This window comes from Schistocerca nitens, chromosome 10, assembly GCF_023898315.1.
Source record: "Schistocerca nitens isolate TAMUIC-IGC-003100 chromosome 10, iqSchNite1.1, whole genome shotgun sequence".
NCBI classification, from domain to species: Eukaryota; Metazoa; Arthropoda; class Insecta; order Orthoptera; family Acrididae; genus Schistocerca; species Schistocerca nitens.
Window position 1 is genome coordinate 128,920,903 of NC_064623.1, and position 23,254 is coordinate 128,944,156.

Here is a 23,254-nt window from a genome sequence, read left to right on the forward strand (position 1 = left end):
AAATCGTAGAGGGAGACCAAGAGATTAGGCAGATTCAGAAGGATGTAGGCTGCAGTAGTTACTGGGGGATGAAGAAACTTGCACAGGATAGAGTAGCATGGAGAGCTGCATCAAACCAGTCTCTGGACTGAAGACCACAACAACAACAACCACATACTTTCTGCTACAGACCGTAGACTCCATGCACAATTACTCGTCATCCAACCAACATTTAGTTTACCCAGGATGCGTAATAAAGTCTCACTCCTTCCCATTAGTCACGGTCTTCAAAAATCCTGTAGAAGAGGTAGCATTTGTAGCGTGGATTTGCTAATATTAAAGCGTTAGTATTCTCCTTATGGTGTCACAGGCAGTATCCTGTTACGATTTATTTCATGAATTTTCATTGTATAGCCACAATGTTTTAGACATCCCTTGTGTATATCATATTTTATGTTTTTCTGCGATAGACTGGCCACTCTCTCTCCCGATTACATTTCGGCGGCCTCTGCTGATGCAGTTGGGTTCTGCACTGCTGCTGGCTGCTAGCCGCCATACTGGTTGTAGAGTTTCTCCCAGAAGGCCACCTGTTCCTCAAATGGCCGCTTGGCTATGCACAGCCCGTCGCTGGTGATATGCAGGTAAGACTCGTCCTTCTCTGTAAAAGGCGGCCATGACACCTCCACCTCAGGGTCTGCTAGCCGGCTGCACACACAGAATGAAAGGTTCCTCACAAGCGACGAAAAATTAGTTTCCTTATTTATTTAACCCACTCAGATTAAGACTATCTGGTAATCTCTTAGAGCCTACCAGGCATTCTACAAATTGTACATTACATTCAGTACAATAGGCATATTGTAAATTACATATGATGTAGAATACAACATTTAGAAATAACTACAGTGCAGAAAAAACACACAGTTTACATTCTTTTATGATAAATTCGACAATAAATATAAATTGGTTGGTTGGTTGATTTGGGGATCCTCCCAAATACGAGTCCAGTGTGGTAACCACTGCACCATCTCGCTTGGTACATATAAATTATGGAAAGGTAGGTTTAAACTATGAATGCTTGCAGCAGTGGATGTGAGGAAAAGAGGTGAAAGGGGCAGAGAAAGAGAAATGCGATAACACGCAGTAAATTAAAATAAGGGAAAAGAAAGTGACGTGACTCATAGAGAAAGGAAAAGATAAAGAAAGGTAACAAAGAACAGATAGGATCACTGGCTTTATGGCTTCACAGACAATCATCGTCATCATCAGACAGTAAAAGCAACACCTTGTTTAGGGCCGCCCTTTGTGACCGAGCGGTTCTAGGCGCTTCAGTCCGGAACCGCGCTGCTGCTACGGTCGCAGGTTCGAATCCTGCCTCGGGCGTGGATGTTTGTGATGTCCTTAGGTTAGTTAGGTTGAAGTAGTTCTAAGTTCTAGGGGACTGATGACATGTTAAGTCCGATAGTGCTGAGACCCATTTGAACTAAGACAAGCAACACATTCTGGCAGTTGAATTGCTATGATGCGCAAAATGCGAACCTACACGGTTGCCCACGGTCGAAAAATGTTAGCCCTAAAAGCACCTTTCAAATTCCTATTTAAGGTAAATTTTGCAGTAATGTTTCGTTAACTCGCCCAGCAAGTAAATGAGCCGTGGTAAAATTTGCTGTTTTGAAGAGCGCGCCGCAGCGCGTAGTGTGAAGCCGTCGCCCTCCGTTTCTGGCGGTGGCGCCGCTGTGGCAATCGCACCTTTGGTGTCTCCCTCTGGTGGGAAAGGGGAAAGGTTGCCTGTTCACGTGCATTTAAGCGGCGCTATGAGCTCACCAGGGTTCCTTCCTGACTGTCCTCGCCCATCTCTATAATGTCGTCCTCTCTACTGGCTTTTACCCTGACCTGTGGAAGACCTCCCGCGTCCTCTTATTCCTCAAACCCAACAAACCCCCTTCTGCCGCCTCTTCCTATCGTCCCATCTGCCTCACCTCCGTCTTCAGTAAGGTCTTTGAATCCATCCTCTCCCGCCGTATCCATCAGCACCTTGCTCAACACCACCTCCTCCCCCTTACCCAGTGTGGCTTCCGACCCTCCTTCTCTGCTGACGACCAACTCCTCAACCTTGTTCACCTTCTGTCCCTCCAGCTCAACTCCCGTCGCTCCGCCATTTTTGTTTCCCTTGACCTCCAAAATGCCTATGACCGTGTATGGCATCCCGGTCTCCTCTTTAAACTCCAAACCTACGCCCTGCCTATCAATTTTGTCCGTCTGGTCGCTTCCTTCCTCTCGCACCGTCCTTCCTATGTCACCCTCCACAACACCAACTCCCGTATCTTTTATCCCACGGCTGGCGTCCCCCAGGGTTCTGTCCTCTCCCCTCTCCTTTATCTCTTGTATACAGCTGATATGCCCAAGCCACCCCCACCAGTCCACCTTCTCCAGTATGCTGATGACACCGCCTTCCTGGCTCTCTATCCTACCCTTCAACGGTCTCAACGTACCCTCCAAACCCACCTTAACCAGTTCACCACTTGGTGTAACCAGTGGTTCCTCCGTCTCAACCCCTCCAAAACCCAGGCAATCATCATAGGCCGCACCACTCGCTCCTTCCGCCTCCATGATTTCTACCTCACCCTTTATGGTCGTCCTATCCAACTCACCCCTACCCTGAAATACCTTGGCCTCACCCTTGACCGCCACCTCACCTGGACCCCTCATCTCCTGACCATCCAGCAGAAAGCCCATTCCCGCCTCCGCCTTCTGAAACTCCTGTCTGGCCGGACATGGGGCTTGCATCCTTCTACCATCCTCCACACCTACAAATCCCTCATCCGTCCTATCCTCTGTTATGCCAGCGTTGCCTGGATCTCCGCCCCCACCCGCTTTTACAAGGCCCTCCAAATCCTTGAACGCCATGCGCTCCGCCTTGCCTTCCGTATCCGCCTTCCTTCCCCCACGCGGCTCCTGTATGAACTGATCCCCTTCCCCCACCTCCTCCTGTTCCTCCAACATCTCCGCATCCTTTACATTGTTCGCAGGCTTGATCCCCCCCACCCTCTGGTTTCCTCCTTCCTCTCCACCCCCCGCCCGTTGCCGCGCCTCTATCGCTGTATCCCTCCCTCTCTCCACCTCCATACCCTCCATCTCCTTCATCAGGGCAATTTCCAACGCCTCCCCCTCCCGGATGACGAACTTCGCCGTGACATCTACCCTTCCTTCCAACTATAACCTGGCCTTGTCCCCCCCCCCTCCCCAGGGCCCCTTTCCCTCTTTCCTCCTTCTCCCAGAGCGGATTTTCCTCTGTCCACCCCTCCCCTGAGACCCTGCACCCCATACTTGCCTCTCTCCTTCCCACATCCCTTCCTCCATGGCCCTCTTTTCCACGCGCCCCCCGGTCACCTCCCCCATCTCTTCCCCTCCCTCCCTTCTTCAGGTCTCCCTCATCTCCTAGCGCCTGGCAGATCCTCTGTGTTGCTCTTCATCAGTGTGCCACATCAGTGTTGTTTAGTGCTGTTTCTCGTGTGCGTCAAGAGGTGTGATTTTAATTGTGTCCTGCCTTGAGGTTCGCCGTCAGTGTTACATTCTGTGCTATGCCTTACGTCGCTACCTTTATGCTCCAGTCATACTGTGCCTCGTGTTCTTTTAACCGTCGCAGTGTGTGGCTTTTTGTGTGTGCTACTTTTAAACAGTTTTTTATCTCCATTTTACAGTCACCCCGTTTTTTGTCTATTGCCTTCCATGATGTTCCCCTTGTTTATATCTATGTTCACCTTATTCTCTCCTTTGCTGTTTTTAACTGTCTTCTGTTGTTTTGTTCTATGTCTTTCGGCTGAAGAGCAGCGCCTATGCTGCTGCCAGCCCGCCCCGATGGGGAATTGAAATACAATAAAGGAAAAAAAAAAAAAAAAAAAAACTCACCAGGGGCAGTCTGGCAGTCTCGGCGGGTCTAGTAGGTCGGTCAGTCGGGCCGGCCGTTGTGGCCGAGCGGTTCTAGGTGCTTCAGTCCGGAACCGCGCTGTTGCTACGGTCGCAGGTTCGAACCTTGATGGATGTGTGTGCTGTCCTTAGGTTAGTTAGGTTCAAGCAGTTCTCAGGGGACTGATGACCTCAGATGTTAAGTCCCATTGTGCTTAGAGCCATTTGAACACCAACCCACAAGAGGGGGCTTGTGAGCAGTGCCGGGCGGGGATACAGAAGCGTTCGCAGCAAGCGGAAGGACAGTGGACGCCCACAGCAGTGTGGAGAGTTGGAGGTCTGGCTTCGCCTTTGTCGTGTGAGCGCCGCGTTGGGCTACATATAGCTGGAAAGCGACAGCCTGATATGTGCATTGCTAGGGATCATCCCGGCGATTGGATTTTAACTGTCAGCTGCTGGGCCTTGGAGGAAGCAATCGTGCTTGAGGAGCCATTACGTGCCTCTACTGTGGACTTTATGGCGCGCTTTTTTCCGTAAAATGACAATTATTTTGTTCTTAACTGGTGTGTGAGCCACTGTCCCCTGGTTCCTTTCGGATCTAACTACTGTCTGTGGCCGTTCCTCTGATATTCTGTTGTGGGCTCATATGATCATTTACATTTTTCTGATAGGCTATGTTCAGTAGTTTTTTTGTACAAGTATTAGCGATTTGTAGGGGTAAGCAATAGGGAGAGACGGGTCATATACAATACAACAACCAAGAGGGAATAATAAGAGTGGACGATGAAGAACGAAGTGCACGTGTTAAGAAGGGTGTAAGACAAGGCTGTAGCCTTTCGCCCCTACTCTTCAATCTGTACATCGAGGAAGCAATGATGGAAATAAAAGAAAGGTTCAGGAGTCGAATTAAAATACAAGGTGAAAGGATATCAATGATACGATTCGCTGATGACGTTGCTATCCTGAGTGAAAGTGAAGAAGAATTAAATGATCTGCTGAACGGAATGAACAGTCTAATGAGTACACAGTATGGTTTGAGAGTACATCGGAGAAAGACGAAGGTAATGAGAAGTAGTAGAAATGAGAACAGCGAGAAACGTAACATCAGGATTGAGGGTCACGAAGTCAATGAAGTTAAGGAATTCTGCTACCTAGGCAGTAAAATAACCAATGACGGACGGAGCAAGGAGGACATCAAAAGCAGACTCGCTATGGCAAAAAAGGCATTTCTGGCCAAGATAAGTCTACTAATATCAAATACCGGCCTTAATTTGAGGAAGAAATTTCTTAGGATGTACGTCTGGAGTACAGCATTGTATGGTACTGAAACATGCTGTGGGAAAACCGGAACAGAAGAGAATCGAAGCATTTGAGATGTGGTGCTATAGACGAAAATTAGGTGGACTGATAAGGTAAGGAATGAGGAGGTTCTACGCAGAATCAGAGAGGAAAGGAATATGTGGAAAACACTGATAAGGAGAAGGAACAGGACATCTGCTAAGACATGAGGGAATGACTTCCATGGTACTAGAGGGAGCTGTAGAGGGCAAAAACTGTAGAGGAAGACAGAGATTGGAATACGTCAAGCAAATAATTGAGGACGTAGTTTGCAAGCTCTACTCTGAGATGAAGAGGTTAGCACAGGAAAGGAATTCGTGGCGGGCCGCATCAAACCAGTCAGTAGACTGATGACACAAAAAAAAAAAAAAAAAAAAAGCGAACATGGATTGTTATTTGGATTCGTTTCTAGTTACCACATTACTGGCTTGGTTGGTTGTGTATGGAAGCCCACGCTTACTGCTAAAATTTTTCTTTGGGCAACTAGCCTGGTGTACTGCCTGTTCAGTGCTTGCCACCCTTGTTTTCGTTATTGATGTTTGGTGTTTTACACTACTGGTCATTAAAATTGCTACACCTAGAAGAAATACAGATGATAAACGGGTATTCATTGGACAAATATATTATACTAGAACTGAATGTGATTACATTTTCACGCAATTTGGGTGCACAGATCCTGAGGAATCAGTATCCAGAACAACCAACTCTGGGCGCAATAACGGCATTGATACGCCTGGGCATTGAGTCAAACAGAGCTTGGATGGCGTGTACAGGTACAGCTGCTCATGCAGCTTCAACACGATACCGCAATTCATCAAGAGTAGTGACCGGCGTATTGTGAAGAGCCAATTGCTCGGCCACCATTGACCAGACGTTTTCAATTGGTGAGAGATCTGGAGAATGTGCTGGCCAAGGCAGCAGTCGAACATTTTCTGTATCCAGAAAGGCCCGTAGAGGACCTGCAACATGCGGTCGTGCATTATCCTACTGAAATGTAGGGTTTCGCAGGGATCAAATGAAGGGTAGAGCCACGGGTTGTAACACATCTGAAATGTAGCGTCCAAACAAGAAGTGCCCGAGACGTGTAATCAATGCCACCCCATACCATCACATCGGGTGATACGCCAGTATGGCGATGACGAATCCACGCTTCCAATGTGCGTTCACCGCGATGTCGCCAAACACAGATGCGACCATCACGATGCTGTAAAGAGAACGTGGATTCATCCGAAAAAATGACGTTTTGCCTTTGGTATACCCAGGTTCGTCGTTGAATACACCATCACAGGCGCTCCTGTCTGTGATGCAGCGTCAAGGGTAACTGCAGCCATGGTCTCGGAGCTGATAGTCCATGCTGCTGCAAACGTCGTCGAACTGTTCGTGCAGATGGTTGGTGTCTTGCAAACGCCTCTGACTGTTGACTCAGATATCGAGATGTGGCTGCACGATCCGCTACAGCCATGGAAATAAGATTCCTGTCATCTCGACTGCTAGTGATACGAAGCCGTTGGGATCCAGCATGGCGTTCCGTATTACCCTCCTGAACTCACCGATTCCATATTCTGCGAACAGTGATTGGATCTCGACCAACGCGATCAGCAATGTCGCGATACGATAAACCGCAATCGCGATAGGCTACAATCCGACCCTTATCAAAGTCGGAAACGTGATGGTACGCATTTCTTCTCCTTACACGAGACATCACAACAACATTTCACCAGGCAACGCCGGTGAATTGCTGTCTGTGTATGAGAAATCGGTTGGAAACTTTCCTCATGTCATCACGTTGTAGGTGTCGCCACCGGCGCCAACCTTGTGTGAATGGAAAGCTGATCTTTTGCATATCACAGCATCGTCTTCCTGTCGGTTAAATTTCGCGTCTGCAGCACGTCATCTCCGTGGTTTAGCAATTTTAATGGCCAGTAGTGTTTTAGAACTGTATTTAATCGTGATCATGTGGGGTTATTACAGGAGAGATTAGACATTATTTAATACCTAGCTTATGGAAGTCAACAGCGAACGAAGGACTGGGCCTCATTGTATACGTTAGCTGAGCTTGAGTCTTTCAGATTATTTTTGGTAATGTAAATTCTTCACGCATCTGTGGAAACGGCACCTTTATACACTGAAGAGCCAAAGAAACTGGTACACCTCCCTAATATCGTGTAGGGGCTCCGCGGGCATACAGAAGTGCCACAACAAGACGTGGCACGGACTCGACTAATGTCTGAAGTAGTGCTGGAGAGAACTGATATCATGACTCCTACAGCAAAGAGTATGAGGGAGTGGAGTTCTCTTCAGAACAGCACGTTGCAGGAATCCCAGATATGTTCAATAATGTTCATGTCTGAGGAGTTCGGTAGGCAGCGGAAGTGCGTAAACTCAGAATGTTTCTAGACCCACTGTGTAACAATTTTGGACGTGCGGGTTGTCGCATAGTCCCGCTGGAATTGCCCGTCGGAATGCACAATGGACATGAATGGTTGCAGGTGATCAGACATGACGCTTACGTACATGTCACCTATCAGAGTCGTAGCTAGACTTATCAGGGATCCCATTTCACTCCAACTGCACACGTCCCGCACCATTAGAGAGCGTTCACCAGCTAAAATAGTCGACATGCAGAGTCCATGGATTCATGAGGTTGTCTCCTTATCCGTTCACGTCTGTCCGCTAGATACAACTTGAAACGAGATTCGTCCGACCAGGCAACATGTTTCCAATCAACAACAGTCCACGTCCGTGCTGACGGGCTCAGACGAGGTGAGGCATAAAGCTTTGTGTCGCGTAGTCATCAAGGGTACACACGACTGGGCCTTTGCTCCGATAGCCCATATCGATGATGTTTCGTCGAATGGTTTACACTCTCACACATGTTGATAGCCCAGCACTGAAACCTGAAGAAATTTGAGGAAGGATTCCATTTCTCTCGATTCTTTTCAATTGTCGTCGGCCCCGTTCTTGCAGGTTCTTTTTCCGGCCGCAGCGATGTCGGATATTTGATGTTCTACCGGATTCCTGATATTCACGGTACACTCGTGAAATGCTCGTACGGGAGAATCCCCACATCATCTTTACCTCGGAGATGCTGTCCCCCGCCGCTCGTGCGCCAACAGTAGCACCACGATCACTTAAACCACGATAAACTGCCATTGTAGGAGCAGTAACCGATCTAACGACTGCGCCACACTCTTGTTCTCTTATCCAGGCGTTGGCGACCGCAGCGCCGTATGCTGCCTGTTTACATATCTCTGTATTTGAACACGCAGGTCTATACCAACTTCTTTGGCGCTCCATTGTATGCAAGACAGCTGATTCTAGAAAAACTGCATTACTTGTTATTTGCTGTTTGCCGAACTAGCCACCTGTGTAACAATCGTATATAGATTTCTTTGATTGTTATTTCTATCCGTTAAGCTTAGCTAATTCGTTCTGTATATTTGATGGACTGCCGACCTTGTTTGCTCGACGGTAATCTCCTAACATTAATGGTTTGCCTTAATTGATTCCTTCTAAAACATACTTAAGTAAATCTAAACAGCACCGTCTAGAAATGGCTTTTGGTATAACTTTGGTTCGGCCATTTGCGGCATCCTGTATGTTCTATGTAGTTCACCGCGAAATACACTCCTGGAAATTGAAATAAGAACACCGTGAATTCATTGTCCCAGGAAGGGGAAACTTTATTGACACATTCCTGGGGTCAGATACATCACATGATCACACTGACAGAACCACAGGCACATAGACACAGGCAACAGAGCATGCACAATGTCGGCACTAGTACAGTGTATATCCACCTTTCGCAGCAATGCAGGCTGCTATTCTCCCATGGAGACGATCGTAGAGATGCTGGATGTAGTCCTGTGGAACGGCTTGCCATGCCATTTCCACCTGGCGCCTCAGTTGGACCAGCGTTCGTGCTGGACGTGCAGACCGCGTGAGACGACGCTTCATCCAGTCCCAAACATGCTCAATGGGGGACAGATCCGGAGATCTTGCTGGCCAGGGTAGTTGACGTACACCTTCTAGAGCACGTTGGGTGGCACGGGATACATGCGGACGTGCATTGTCCTGTTGGAACAGCAAGTTCCCTTGCCGGTCTAGGAATGGTAGAACGATGGGTTCGATGACGGTTTGGATGTACCGTGCACTATTCAGTGTCCCCTCGACGATCACCAGTGGTGTACGGCCAGTGTAGGAGATCGCTCCCCACACCATGATGCCGGGTGTTGGCCCTGTGTGCCTCGGTCGTATGCAGTCCTGATTGTGGCGCTCACCTGCACGGCGCCAAACACGCATACGATCATCATTGGCACCAAGGCAGACGCGACTCTCATCGCCAAAGACGACACGTCTCCATTCGTCCCTCCATTCACGCCTGTCGCGACACCACTGGAGGCGGGCTGCACGATGTTGGAGCGTGAGCGGAAGACGGCCTAACGGTGTGCGGGGCCGTAGCCCAGCTTCATGGAGACGGTTGCGAATGGTCCTCGCCGATACCCCAGGAGCAACAGTTTCCCTAATTTGCTGGGAAGTGGCGGTGCGGTCCCCTACGGCACTGCGTAGGATCCTACGGTCTTGGCGTGCATCCGTGCGTCGCTGCGGTCCGGTCCCAGGTCGACGGGCACGTGCACCTTCCGCCGACCACTGGCGACAACATCGATGTACTGTGGAGACCTCACGCCCCACGTGTTGAGCAATTCGGCGGTACGTCCACCCGGCCTCCCGCATGCCCACTATACGCCCTCGCTCAAAGTCCGTCAACTGCACATACGGTTCACGTCCACGCTGTCGCGGCATGCTACCAGTGTTAAAGACTGCGATGGAGCTCCGTATGCCACGGCAAACTGGCTGACACTGACGGCGGCGGTGCACAAATGCTGCGCAGCTAGCGGCATTCGACGGCCAACACCGCGGTTCCTGGTGTGTCCGCTGTGCCGTGCGTGTGATCATTGCTTGTACAGCCCTCTCGCAGTGTCCGGAGCAAGTATGGTGGGTCTGACACACCGGTGTCAATGTGTTCTTTTTTCCATTTCCAGGAGTGTAATTACTAGTGGGCATACTGTATTGTTAATCAAATTTCGTGTACATCTTAAAGCATTTTCGCGCACTGTGAAATTTGTATGAATGTCTCTAGCCATTGATTCTGTTATCCTGTATCTGTCTTAAATGTCATTAAACTTATTTGAATAGCGAAATTTTGTTCACTTAATATTGGTCTGTGGTCTCGTAAGCTGGTCTTCAGGGGTGAAGCATGATATCACTTAATGAAATTTGTTTTTTTAAATTTAATTACTTGAAATGGCTTCATCGTGGTAGGCTATTATCATTAGGCGACAAGCTATTTGTGCTTTTGGTAGTTGTAATTACTTCTTAGATGAACTGAAATTCTTGACCTGTAATTGTCTGTTAACGACCAGCGTCATATTGCAGTTATCAAGTCTTTAGTTTAAAATTTGATAAGAAAAGCAAGGGGATTTTATTTTGCGTCCGCCAAAATGCGGTGACATTTGTCCTTTTTAAATTATCACTGCATTTTAAGAATTGTATGTATTGAAATGGTGAGACGAGGAATCAACTGCCTTCCTTGTTAGTGATTAGTGCTCCCACCATTAAATTGTGTTTTAGTAATTGCAAAGTGTTCAGTAGGTTTTTGATTAAAAACTACTATTTAAGTTCCTGACGGAATTTTTGTTCCATCATTACAGCTACAAGAAAGTGCGTGTTTTTTTCACCAGACGCGTTTCGCTTTACTGAAGTGAAGCATCATCAGTGGTCAGCATTAAACATATTTCAAATTTGATTTGTTTTTAAGATCTAAAGACAGTTCGTTATCAATTTTTTGGGTTTTACTTACGGTAATGTCTGCTTGGTTTTCCACTCACAACAGGAAATGCCGTTTGCTATCACGTGATTATTTTCTTTCTTCGTTAGAAACTGATACTTATGGTCTAATTTTTCGCTGCTTTGAGGAAGTACGCTTTTTTTTAAGTGATGCACACCACACTCTCTCGTACCATTGTTCACTGTTGATTTGTATACTTCTAAGTGCATATTGTGTTTTTAGCGTTGCCAACTTATATATATATATATATATATATATATATATATATATATATATATATATATATAAGTGGTAACGTTGGCAACGGTACAGAACACGGTGCACACTTAGAAGCATACAAATTAGACTACAAGTAATAGATTATGAAGAAAGAAGCCAAAGACGTGCTAGCAAACGGCACTTCATGACGTAGGCGAAAAAGAAAGCAAACATTGCCGTAAACAAAAACCAATCTTAAAAAAAATTCAGTTGTGAATTTCTTTAATTGCAGTCTTTTGATGATGCTTTACTTCAACAAAGCGAAACGCGTTTGGTGAGAAAAACACGCACCTTCTTGTAGCCGTAACGACGGAATAACAATACCCTCAGGAATTGTAAAGAAACTACGGACAAAATGGCCACACAAACGAGCACTTTACTGTTTAAGTATATACAGGGTGATTCAAAAAGAATACCACAACTTTAGGAATTTAAAACTCTGCAACGACAAAAGGCAGAGCAAAGCACTATCTGTCGGCGAATTAAGGGAGCTATAAAGTTTCATTTAGTTGTACATTTGTTCGCTTGAGGCGCTGTTGACTAGGCGTCAGCGTCAGTTGATGCTAAGATGGCGACCGCTCAACAGAAAGCTTTTTGTGTTATTGAGTACGGCAGAAGTGAATCGACGACAGTTGTTCAGCGTGCATTTCGAACGAAGTATGGTGTTAAACCTCCAGTAGGTGGTGTATTAAACGTTGGTATAAACAGTTTACAGAGAATAGGTGTTTGTGCAAAGGGAAAAGTTCTGGATGGCCGAGAACGAGTGATGAAAATGTAGCACGCATCCAGCAAGCATTTGTTCGCAGCCCAGGAAAATCGACTCGCAGAGCTAGCAGAGAGCTGCAAATTCCACAATCAACTGTATGGAGAGTCCAACGAAAAAGGTTAGTTATGAAACCTGAACGTCAACTACCCGAGGCGATGGATCGGCCGCCGGGCAGCCCGTGACAGAGCACTTCATCACTGGCCTCCAAGAAGCCCTGATCTTACCCCCTGCGATTTTTCCTTATGGGGGTATGTTAAGGATATGGTGTTTCGACCACCTCTACCAGCCACCATTGATGATTTGAAACGAGAAATAACAGCAGCTATCCAAACTGTTACGCCTAATATGCTACAGAGAGTGTGGAACGAGTTGAAGTATCGGGTTGATATTGCTCGTGTGTCTGGAGGGGGCCATATTGAACATCTCTGAACTTGTTTTTGAGTGAAAAGAAAACCTTTTTAAATACTCTTTGTAATGATGTATAACAGAAGGTTATATTATGTTTCTTTCATTAAATACACATTTTTAAAGTTGTGGTATTCTTTTTGAATCACCCTGTATAATTTTGCTAACCCATCACCTTACCACTCTTCAACCAGCTACCTACTGCCTCAGGATATTAGGGCAACAAGTCAATTGAATTTTTTATTTATAGTATAATCTGCTAGACTGTGTAATATTAAAAGATGTAAATAGTGGCATATGCCCCTTTCTGCCGCTTATAATTGCTGTAGTTGACCTGTCCTGGCCTTTACTTGGTTATGTTTTGCCGGCTGCGCGTGTTGTTGTCATTATTTTTGTAAGTAACTTGCGGGCATCGGCAAGCTTTTGCGACGTTTTGGATTGGAAAACTATTTCGTATAGCTCGGCATTTACTGAGTATATTGCGGTCTTATGACTGCCTTTACTTATGTTTCCTTTTGCAATTGGCGAATTCTAGATGTTCCTGTGTTGCTGCTGTTCCGGTGTATCGACAAGCGCTGGCACGAAGATCGCAAGAGCAAAGAAGGCGGTGAGACGACGTCAGCAGTAGCCCGCTGACGAGGACCGCAACACGACCGCAGCGCCCTCTACGACAACGATCCATATCAATTGCTTACACGGAACATTGTATATAGCAAAAGACAGTGACTGTTTGCATGTCGCCCATCGCTTGCGACACCGCTATGAATTCAAAGTTAAGTACTGTCAAACTTCTTTGCTGTAATACAACTATTAATGTTAATTGCTTGAATTGTCGTATAGCATTCCGAGAACGCAGCATCCTTTAGGCACCCTACAAGCGACGAGTCGGCACGGACCCCACAATTTGCGACGAGTATCCGCCGAACCCAGTGCCTGACGGCCACGGAATTTTCTGTTTTGCTGGCGCCTTAATTCTTTCTTGTCTTTCCTTTGCTGGGACGTTCCATTGCTTTAACAGATTCTTGACGTTTTTGATAATCAGTCTTTTCAGGTAGGCGTTGCAGAAAATTTCTTTGCTTGCTTTCTTTGTCTGTTTGTTGCATTTGTCTCTGCCAACATGCCCACCGCACCTATCCCGCCCCCTACTCAGGCGCCACCGCCGCAAGCTTTAGATGCTACAAAGCTAATGCAAATGTTTCAGTTCCAGACACAACACATCTCCACGTTACTCAACACAGTGCAGCAGCTACTGGCCAACGCAGCGCGCCTGACGGAACAAGCACCGCCTTCTACAGCTGCTATTCCATCTTGTCGACAGTTTCGTGACCAAGAAGTGGAATGAGTCGAGAGGCTGTCACAGTTTGAGGCGCACTTCCGAGCTCACAACGTACCAGGTACTGCGAAACTTCCACATCTATTACCCACAGTAGGAAGTGCGGTGATCCGCCTAATCACAAGACTTTTTCCTAACGTCACTCCGAGTGAACTTGTTTACGACCAAATTCAAAATGGTTCAAATGGCTCTAACCACTATGGGAATTAATATCTGAGGTCATCAGTTCCATAGACTTAGGACTAATTAAATCTAACTAACCTAAGGACATCACACACATCCATGCCCGAGGCAGGAATCGAACCTGCGACCGTGGCAGCATCGCGGTTCCGGACTGAAGCGCCTAGAACCGCTCGGCCACAGCGGCCGGCTTACGACCAAGTGCTCGACTCACTAACAAACTACTATGACCAAAAAGTGCATGTGGTAGCAGCTAGGTATCAATTATTCAATTGCACAAAATGGTCAGAACAAACTTATGGTGAATGGGTAATGGAATTGCAGGGTATTACAAGGAAATCCAAATCCAAATGTGCTGCTGGTCCTTTACATTCATGTGTTATGTTGCATGATGTGATCGTGTACAATGCTGCTGATGTCAAACTCAGGGAACACATTTTGAAACAGTCCGATCCATCATTTCAGCAGCTATTGCAAATACTAGATCAGAACGATTCAGGTGCCTTGTCGGCTTATTAATCTAAGCAGCCACCTGTTTCTCGAGTTGAATCACTTGTCCTTGACCGAGCGAGGTGGCGCAGTGGTTAGCACACTAGGCTCGCATCCGGGAGGACGACGGTTCAAACCCGCGTCCGGCCATCCCGATTTAGGTTTTTCCGTGATTTCCCTAAATCGCTGCAGGAAAATGCCGGAATGGTTCCTTTGAAAGGGCACGGCCGACTTCCTTCCCCATCCTTCCGCAATCCGATGGGAGCGATGATTTCTCTGTTTGGTTCACTTCCCCAAATCAACCAACCAACCAATCTTGTTCGCGATCGGCCCATTCCGCGGCAGCTTGCGCTAGCCAAGCCGAGTACACAACGCTGCACGCGTACGCAGTTCGCTAAACAGGCAGCTACACAGGCGAACAGAATTAAGTCTTGCCCTGGGTGTTATTCACGGCACAAGTACCAAGACTGCCCCTCCCGACAAAGTGTTATGCTTGTGCAAAGAAAGGACATGTACAATCAAAATATTCGAATGGCTCTGAGCACTATGGGACTTAACATCTGAGGTCATCAGTTCCATAGACTTAGAACTACTTAAACGTAACTAACCTATGGACATCACACACATCCATGCTCGAGGCAGGATTCGAACCTGCGACGGTAGCGGTCGCGAGGTTCCAGACTGAAGCGCCTAGAACCGCTCAGCCACAGCAGCCGGCCATGTACAATCCGTATGTTTGCAAGGGAACAAACTTAAGAATTCAGCCCACTCATAAAAATCTAGTCACAAGGTTCATGTCATTAATGCAGTATATTCCAAGTCTGCAACAGGCAACAGGCAACAGCCGCCATCGGACACTGCTCCACCTGCTCCACCCTCCTCAGCATCCGGCGCCGAAGGAAGGCGGCAAGTATCGTTTCGCGCCGCGTCATATTGTCTTTTACAGGGTTTTTAGCGGCGCGAGGCGAGATTTTCCGTCGACTCTGCGCTTGCATGTATCTTCTTTCAGGTCCAGATGGCTCACAGCGCCGCCATCAAAATCAGCTTCACCTCTGTCATGTACCCGGTGATCTTTCAGTGTCTCTTCCCCCAGATTCACGGGTCTAGAGGACAGCGCGGCAGCAGCAGCCGACAGAGGGTGTCATCACAACACTGCGGGACGACCCCGTGGAGACGGAGCCTTCGCCTCCTCTCGTCCTACCGATGGACCTGGACCCGCCCACACTGCAGCAGTCGCCGCCTTCTTCGTCTGGTCCATGGCAGCAGGAAGTGGACGCGTACAGTGTGTAAACATTTAGATGGCAAACCTCTCCCTAGACCTGAATCGGTAGAAGTCGGTAAACGTCGGGAGGCTTCGATAGGCACGCAGTTTCGACTGCTGCCAACGTTACGTAGCTGACTGTGTTGTACAAGGTAGCCATTGTCGTCTGCTTCGTTATTGTTTTGCGCTGTACTGTTCTGCGTGTTTTTATTGTGCAGTTGTGCTAAACATTATCTAAATGAGTGAAGAGGCAGTTGCTGGCCCATCTCGGGAGTCGCCAACAACCTCTAGAAGGAAACAACCTCTAGAAGGAAACCAGTATTACGTAGCGACGCTCGCAAAATTATATTGCGTGTGATTGAATACTGCGAAGGGGAAAGAGAGCAGAAAAAATTGCTTCACCCCATTTACAAATCTTCAGTGAGAGCTGCTACATACACAGGACAAAGCATGTGTAGCATTGGAAGATTCAAACAGATTTCCAATAATCATCCTGGCGTATCACCACAAACGCCTGGCAAGAAAAGGTGAGTTTCCATTTCAGATATTTTGTTCGCAATCACTTTGAAGGAGCCCCCTATTTCGTCCGAATTATATTTGATTTTTCCTTGCTACCGTATTGCTGTATTATGTCGAAACACGTTCATATTACGGTACTTTGCAATCGGATGAATGGTTTGTGAGCGCATAGTAGACAAATTATATATATATATATATATATATATATATATATATATATATATATATATATATATATATATACTCCTGGAAATGGAAAAAAGAGCACATTGACACCGGTGTGTCAGACCCACCATACTTGCTCCGGACACTGCGAGAGGGCTGTACAAGCAATGATCACACGCACGGCACAGCGGACACACCAGGAACCGCGGTGTTGGCCGTCGAATGGCGCTAGCTGCGCAGCATTTGTGCACCGCCGCCGTCAGTGTCAGCCAGTTTGCCGTGGCATACGGAGCTCCATCGCAGTCTTTAACACTGGTAGCATGCCGCGACAGCGTGGACGTGAACCGTATGTGCAGTTGACGGACTTTGAGCGAGGGCGTATATTGGGCATGCGGGAGGCCGGGTGGACGTACCGCCGAATTGCTCAACACGTGGGGCGTGAGGTCTCCACAGTACATCGATGTTGTCGCCAGTGGTCGGCGGAAGGTGCACGTGCCCGTCGACCTGGGACCGGACCGCAGCGACGCACGGATGCACGCCAAGACCGTAGGATCCTACGCAGTGCCGTAGGGGACCGCACCGCCACTTCCCAGCAAATTAGGGAAACTGTTGCTCCTGGGGTATCGGCGAGGACCATTCGCAACCGTCTCCATGAAGCTGGGCTACGGTCCCGCACACCGTTAGGCCGTCTTCCGCTCACGCCCCAACATCGTGCAGCCCGCCTCCAGTGGTGTCGCGACAGGCGTGAATGGAGGGACGAATGGAGACGTGTCGTCTTCAGCGATGAGAGTCGCTTCTGCCTTGGTGCCAATGATGGTCGTATGCGTGTTTGGCGCCGTGCAGGTGAGCGCCACAATCAGGACTGCATACGACCGAGGCACACAGGGCCAACACCCGGCATCATGGTGTGGGGAGCGATGTCCTACACTGGCCGTACACCACTGGTGATCGTCGAGGGGACACTGAATAGTGCACGGTACATCCAAACCGTCATCGAACCCATCGTTCTACCATTCCTAGACCGGCAAGGGAACTTGCTGTTCCAACAGGACAATGCACGTCCGCATGTATCCCGTGCCACCCAACGTGCTCTAGAAGGTGTAAGTCAACTACCCTGGCCAGCAATATCTCCGGATCTGTCCCCCATTGAGCATGTTTGGGACTGGATGAAGCGTCGTCTCACGCGGTCTGCACGTCCAGCACGAACGCTGGTCCAACTGAGGCGCCAGGTGGAAATGGCATGGCAAGCCGTTCCACAGGACTACATCCAGCATCTCTACGATCGTCTCCATGGGAGAATAGCAGCCTGCATTGCTGCGAAAGGTGGATATACACTGTACTAGTGCCGACATTGTGCATGCTCTGTTGCCTGTGTCTATGTGCCTGTGGTTCTGTCAGTGTGATCATGTGATGCATCTGACCCCAGAAATGTGTCAATAAAGTTTCCCCTTCCTGGGACAATGAATTCACGGTGTTCTTATTTCAATTTCCAGGAGTATATATATATATATATATATATATATATATATATATATATATATATATATATATATATATATATATGAGGATTTCAGTTTTGTTTACGAACAACATTTAAAGCTAGTTTTACTTCCAAGCCTTTCATTGCTTTCGTGTAAGCATGACGCGCAATTTGTAGAGCCAGCACTGCAACTGGTAGGCGTGCCTTGTCAACCCCCCCCCCCTCCCCCCAACGGCTCCACTCCCCCCGCCAGCCAATGCTTGCTTCTTCCTCTCCCCGCACTCCCCTCACAACTCTGCCGTCTTACAGTTAACACACTGTACCCTTCCGGTCGTTTACTGGGGGACTTTTCCGTCAGAGCGCAGGCCGGATGGCGGGGTATGGCCGGAAGCTTCGCGTCCTCTGCAGCCACAGTTTCCGGCCCTTCGATGCCTCCACAATCTTGCCTCCCCCGCCGTGATCGCACTCCCTACGCGACGACGGTCAGTCGCTTTGGGGGGGGGGGTAGGATTTTTCCGGCGTCTCGACAAGCGCCGGCACGAAGACGGAGATCGCAAGAGCAAAGGAGGTGGTGAGACGTCAGCCAATAGCCCGCTGACAAGGACCACACCACAACAGGAGCGGCTTCTAGCCGAGGAAAATATAAGCGCCGTTCCTAGCAGCCTCAGACGGACAGTATTAGCACAGTACCGGGAGAGCGCTACGACAGCAGTGACGTGTGATCCATAACAATTGCTTACATGGAACATAGTATATAGCAAAAGACATTGACTGTCTGCATGTCGCTCATCGCTTGCGACACCGTTGTGAATTCAAAGTTAATTATTGTCAAACTTCTTTGTTGTAATGAAATTATTAATGTTATTTCCTTGAATTTTTGTTGTAATGGTTCTTTATTTACGTGACCATTACGGCACTCCAACCCCAGTTCTCGATACCAGTAATATCGTACTACTTTTCTGCGAAGTAACAGACCTATTTTTGTTACCCTATTCACATTTGGTTTTATTAATGTATAGGTACTCCGATGTATCGATATATTACAGTGATATGGTTCTTGTGTGTATTCATTTCTGTGAGACTGTCATAATCTTTGACTTATTTGTAACTGTTTTGGCGCGAATGCGCACAAAGCAGTCTTTGTTTCACTTTGCAGAAATTAAGTTGTTATTTCGCCTTGTAATAGAACAGTCAAGTCTTGTGTTTGGTTAAAGTGGAAATTAAATATGTGAAGATTGATACAAAGCCGGCCGGAGTGGCCGTGCTGTTCTAGGCGCTGCAGTCTGTAGCCGAACGACCGCTACGGTCGCAGGTTCGAATCTTGCCTCGGGCATGGATGTGTGTGCTGTCCTTAGGTTAGTTAGGTTTAAATAGTTCTAAGTTCTAGGCGACTGATGCCCTCAGAAGCTAAGTCGCATAGTGCTCAGAGCCATTTGAACCATTTTTTGGATACAAAACTGTTTTCTCGATGATGTGACAATTAAGAAGAAGTATATGTGAACTTACAAGAAGTTTAATAAAAATGTGGATCGTGAACACCAAGTCAAAAATTATTTCTACCATACCATTGCTCTGATCTGGCATTGTTTGATCATTAAGAATTTCCTGAAAAACGCATTTGTTAGGTCTTCAAATATTGCTAAAATACAGATCTGGACCTTCTAGCAGTCAAAGTGGAATCACCCTAGAATCAACAAGATGAGCCATAACAACTTCGACGAAATCTACGTGGGAAATTAATGACTTTTTTACAGTGACTTCATTATTTCCATTCTGACGATACCATCCACTGTCAATAAATTTGTTGTTGCCCTATAAAGCGAACATATGCTGCCTGAGCAACATTATTGATTTCTAACCTACCTTACAAGTGGTGGTATTGTTAGACTGTCTAGCATTCCGAGAACGTGGCACACTTCAGGCACCCAATAAACGACGAGTGGGCGGCGATCCCACAGCTGTGCCTACAAGTATTTTTCACTTCACATCTACATTTCAGGTACGCTCTTGACAGTCGTTTCTATCGCTGTTTTGTTTTCGATTGGGGACTGAGAAATTTGAATTTGCTCAGATGTGGTTTATTTAGAATCTGTCAGAGTTTATTGTGTGTTATCTGATATTTTGCCTAGAGTTTCGGATAATATTTTTTGATTGCTGATTTCATTTGGCCCTTTTTTCCAGATCAAAACCTCACTAAAGTTTGCAGATGCTTACGATAGTTCGAACATAAAAATAATGAAAACAACGCATTTAGCAGGCAAAAAATAGCCACGTACAACTCAGGACAGGTCAACTACATCAATGATAAGCTTCCGAATGGAGCTTGTGCCACTATTTTAACAGGAATACACAGTTTAGTGGTTATATTCTAAACAAAATTTTCAATTCAGGCGTTGCCCTAAAATATGTCTGTTGCACATGACAGTAATATGGACTTGAACCTGCTTTGTGTTGGCGGTAACATGGCACACAAAATGTAAACAAAAGGTGCAGTACGTATTTAATCTAGACAACAAGAAAATTTGATGCTTACGTATAGCTAACATACGTAAGTGACAGAAGAAAGGGTTGCGGGGAATATGGGCTTGGCAGCAGGAATGAGACATGAGAAAGATTAACAGGAGTTCTACAATAAATTTCAGATGCTAATAGCGAATATTCTGTTCAAGGATCATAAGAGGAGGCGGTGTAGTAAGAAAAGATGACGTATACTTGTCTGATCACGTGATCGAAGAGGAAATTGGGACGAATATCGATGATGTAGGTGATCCTCGATTAGAGTCAGAACTGAAGAGAGTTCCGGAAGACCTGAGATCAAGTAAGGCAAAAGGGGTAGATAACATCCCATCGGAATTTGTAAAAAACCGAACGTCTATTCAAGTTGGTATGTAAAATCTGTGTGACTGGCGACGTACCATCAGACTTTCGCAAAGTATCATCCACACAATTCCGAGGGTAGCAAGGGCAGGTAAGTGCGAAAACTGTCGCACAATCAGTTTAACAGCTCATTCGTCCAAACTGGTGACACGAATAATATGTAGATCAGTCGAAAAGAAAACTGAGGATCTCCTAGATGACGATCAGTTTGGTTTTAGTAGCGACAAGGGCACCAGAGAGGCAGTTCTCGCATTGCACTTGATATCGGAAGCAAGGCTGAAGAAAACCCAAGAAACGCTCGTAGCATTCGTCGACCTATTATGCCATCTGATCGAAATTCTGAGAAAAATAGGGGTAAGCTATAGGGAAAGACGGGTAATGTACAACATCTACAAGAACGAAGAGAAACAAGACTGGAAAATCAAGAAAGAAGTGCTCTGTTTAAAAAGGGTGTAGGAGATGTAGTCTTGATGCCTAGTGTACATTGAAAAAGCAGTGGCGGAAATAAAAGGAAGGTTCAAGAGCGGTATTGACATTGATGGTGAAACGATATTAATGATAAGATTTTCTGATGACGTTGCCATCGTTAGTGAGTGTGAAGAAGAACTGCAGGATGTGTTGGATGGAATCAACAGTCTAATGAGTACAGAATATGGATTGAGAGCATACTAGAAAAAAGTCAAGGTCGCGGAAATGAAAACAGCGAAAACTGTAGAAGCAAAACTCATGGTCACGAAGTAGACGATATGAAGGAATTGAACAACCTTGGAAGCAAAATTACCCATTATGAACGAAGCAAGGAGGAATTAAAATGTGGACTAACAGAAGCAAAATGGGCCATTCCTGGCCAACAGAAGTCTACTGGTACCAAAGACAGGCATTAATTTCAGGAAAAAATGAGAATATACTTCTGGTGCACAACATTGTACGGTAGTGAATCATGGACAATGGGAAAACCATGACAGAAGGGAATCTAAGCGTTTGAGGTATGGTAATACAGAAGAATGTTGAAAATTAGGTGGACTGATAAGATGAGGAATAAGGAGGTTTGCCACAGAATCGGCGAAGAAAACACTGACAAGAAGAAAGGACAGGATGTTAAGATATCTGTTGTGACAAGCCAATACCTGTATGGTACGAGAGGGAACTTAGAGGGCAAAACATGCAGCGGAGAGTAAGATTTGAATACATTCAACAAATAATAGAGGACACAGGGTACATGTGCTACTCTAAAATGAAAATGAATTCATGGAGGGCCGCATCAAATAACCCAGAAGGCTACTAAAAAGAAACTATGTTAATATTGTAAGCGTATATCTCATAAACAATAAAAGAAAAAAAATGAACCTGTTGAAGACGCCATAAGGCTGATAAAAATTTTTGGGCATTAAACAAAAAATTGTGCTCTTTCAGAAAGGCATAGTATCTTTAATTTATTATTATTGTATGCAATTATAGGAACAGAACTTAAAATTCCGTTTTGATGCAGTTGCTGCAGTTCGCTCCACCGATACAGAACATTGTAATATGGATGTTCTGGTATGTCTCTTGATTTTGCACCCGAGTTTTTCCTGTCAAGTCTCTTCTGTATGAAGCACTTATGCCGAATTAGACCTACAAATAATTTAGGCCTCCTCGTTGTATCATGTTACCTAATCAATGTCTTTTCTGTTTAACTGATTTTGATACTTATTCATTAGATTTTGTTTCAGTCGAGGACGTTTTTCTGCTCTTCTCCATCTCCACATCTATATTGCTTCTGATTTGTTTCTTTTCTTGTCCCCCCCAGAATCCACTCTCCACAACTATAGTTCCAAATGATCCGCCGGCCGATGTGGCCGAGCGGTTCTAGGCGCTTCAGTCTGAAACCGCACGACCGCTACGGTCGCAGGTTCGAATGCTGCCTCGGGCGTGGATTTGTGTGATGTCCTTAGGTTAGTTAGGTTTAAGTAGATCTAAGTCCTAGGGGACTGATGACCTCAGATGTTAAGTGCTCAGAGCCATTTGAACCAAATGCTCCTGGTAAACATCATTGTGAATCTCATTTTTAATATCCATTACACTTTTGTTCTCATCTCTGATTGTACTTCCCAAGTAGCAAACCCCTATTTGCAACAAATAATTGAAGACTTAAGGCATTAGTGTAAAATGTAAACTTCCACGGCCGGAATTGTCACAATTAACAAAATATTCCGGGCTATTATGCCGTGTTATAAGGGACTTCGCTTCAATACTCGACGTTTCGTCCCCATCTGCGGAAGGAATTTTCAAGGGAGATCGTAGCTTTGTCGTATGTCCGATTCACACCCTGGCTCGCAGTAGCGTTCCCCTTGAAATTGTCCTTCGCAGATGGGGACGAAACGTCGGATATTGAAGCGAAGTCCCTTAGAACACGGCATAATAGCCTGGAATATACTATTATTTGTAGGGCGTTAGTGTTACATTGAGATGTA

At 46.4% G+C, this 23,254-nt stretch overlaps 1 protein-coding gene across 1 annotated transcript in view; it reads right to left on the bottom strand.

Moving 5' to 3' along the window:
• Positions 1 to 335: 335 nt before the first annotated feature.
• Positions 336 to 23,254, bottom strand: part of LOC126210120 (esterase FE4-like) — a 191,939-nt gene continuing 169,020 nt past the window's right edge. Inside the window, exon 10 of the mRNA XM_049939263.1 lies at positions 336 to 684. Coding sequence (XP_049795220.1) covers positions 525 to 684 — 160 coding nt within the window. The 3' untranslated portion in view covers positions 336 to 524. The remainder of the gene's footprint in view (positions 685 to 23,254) is intronic.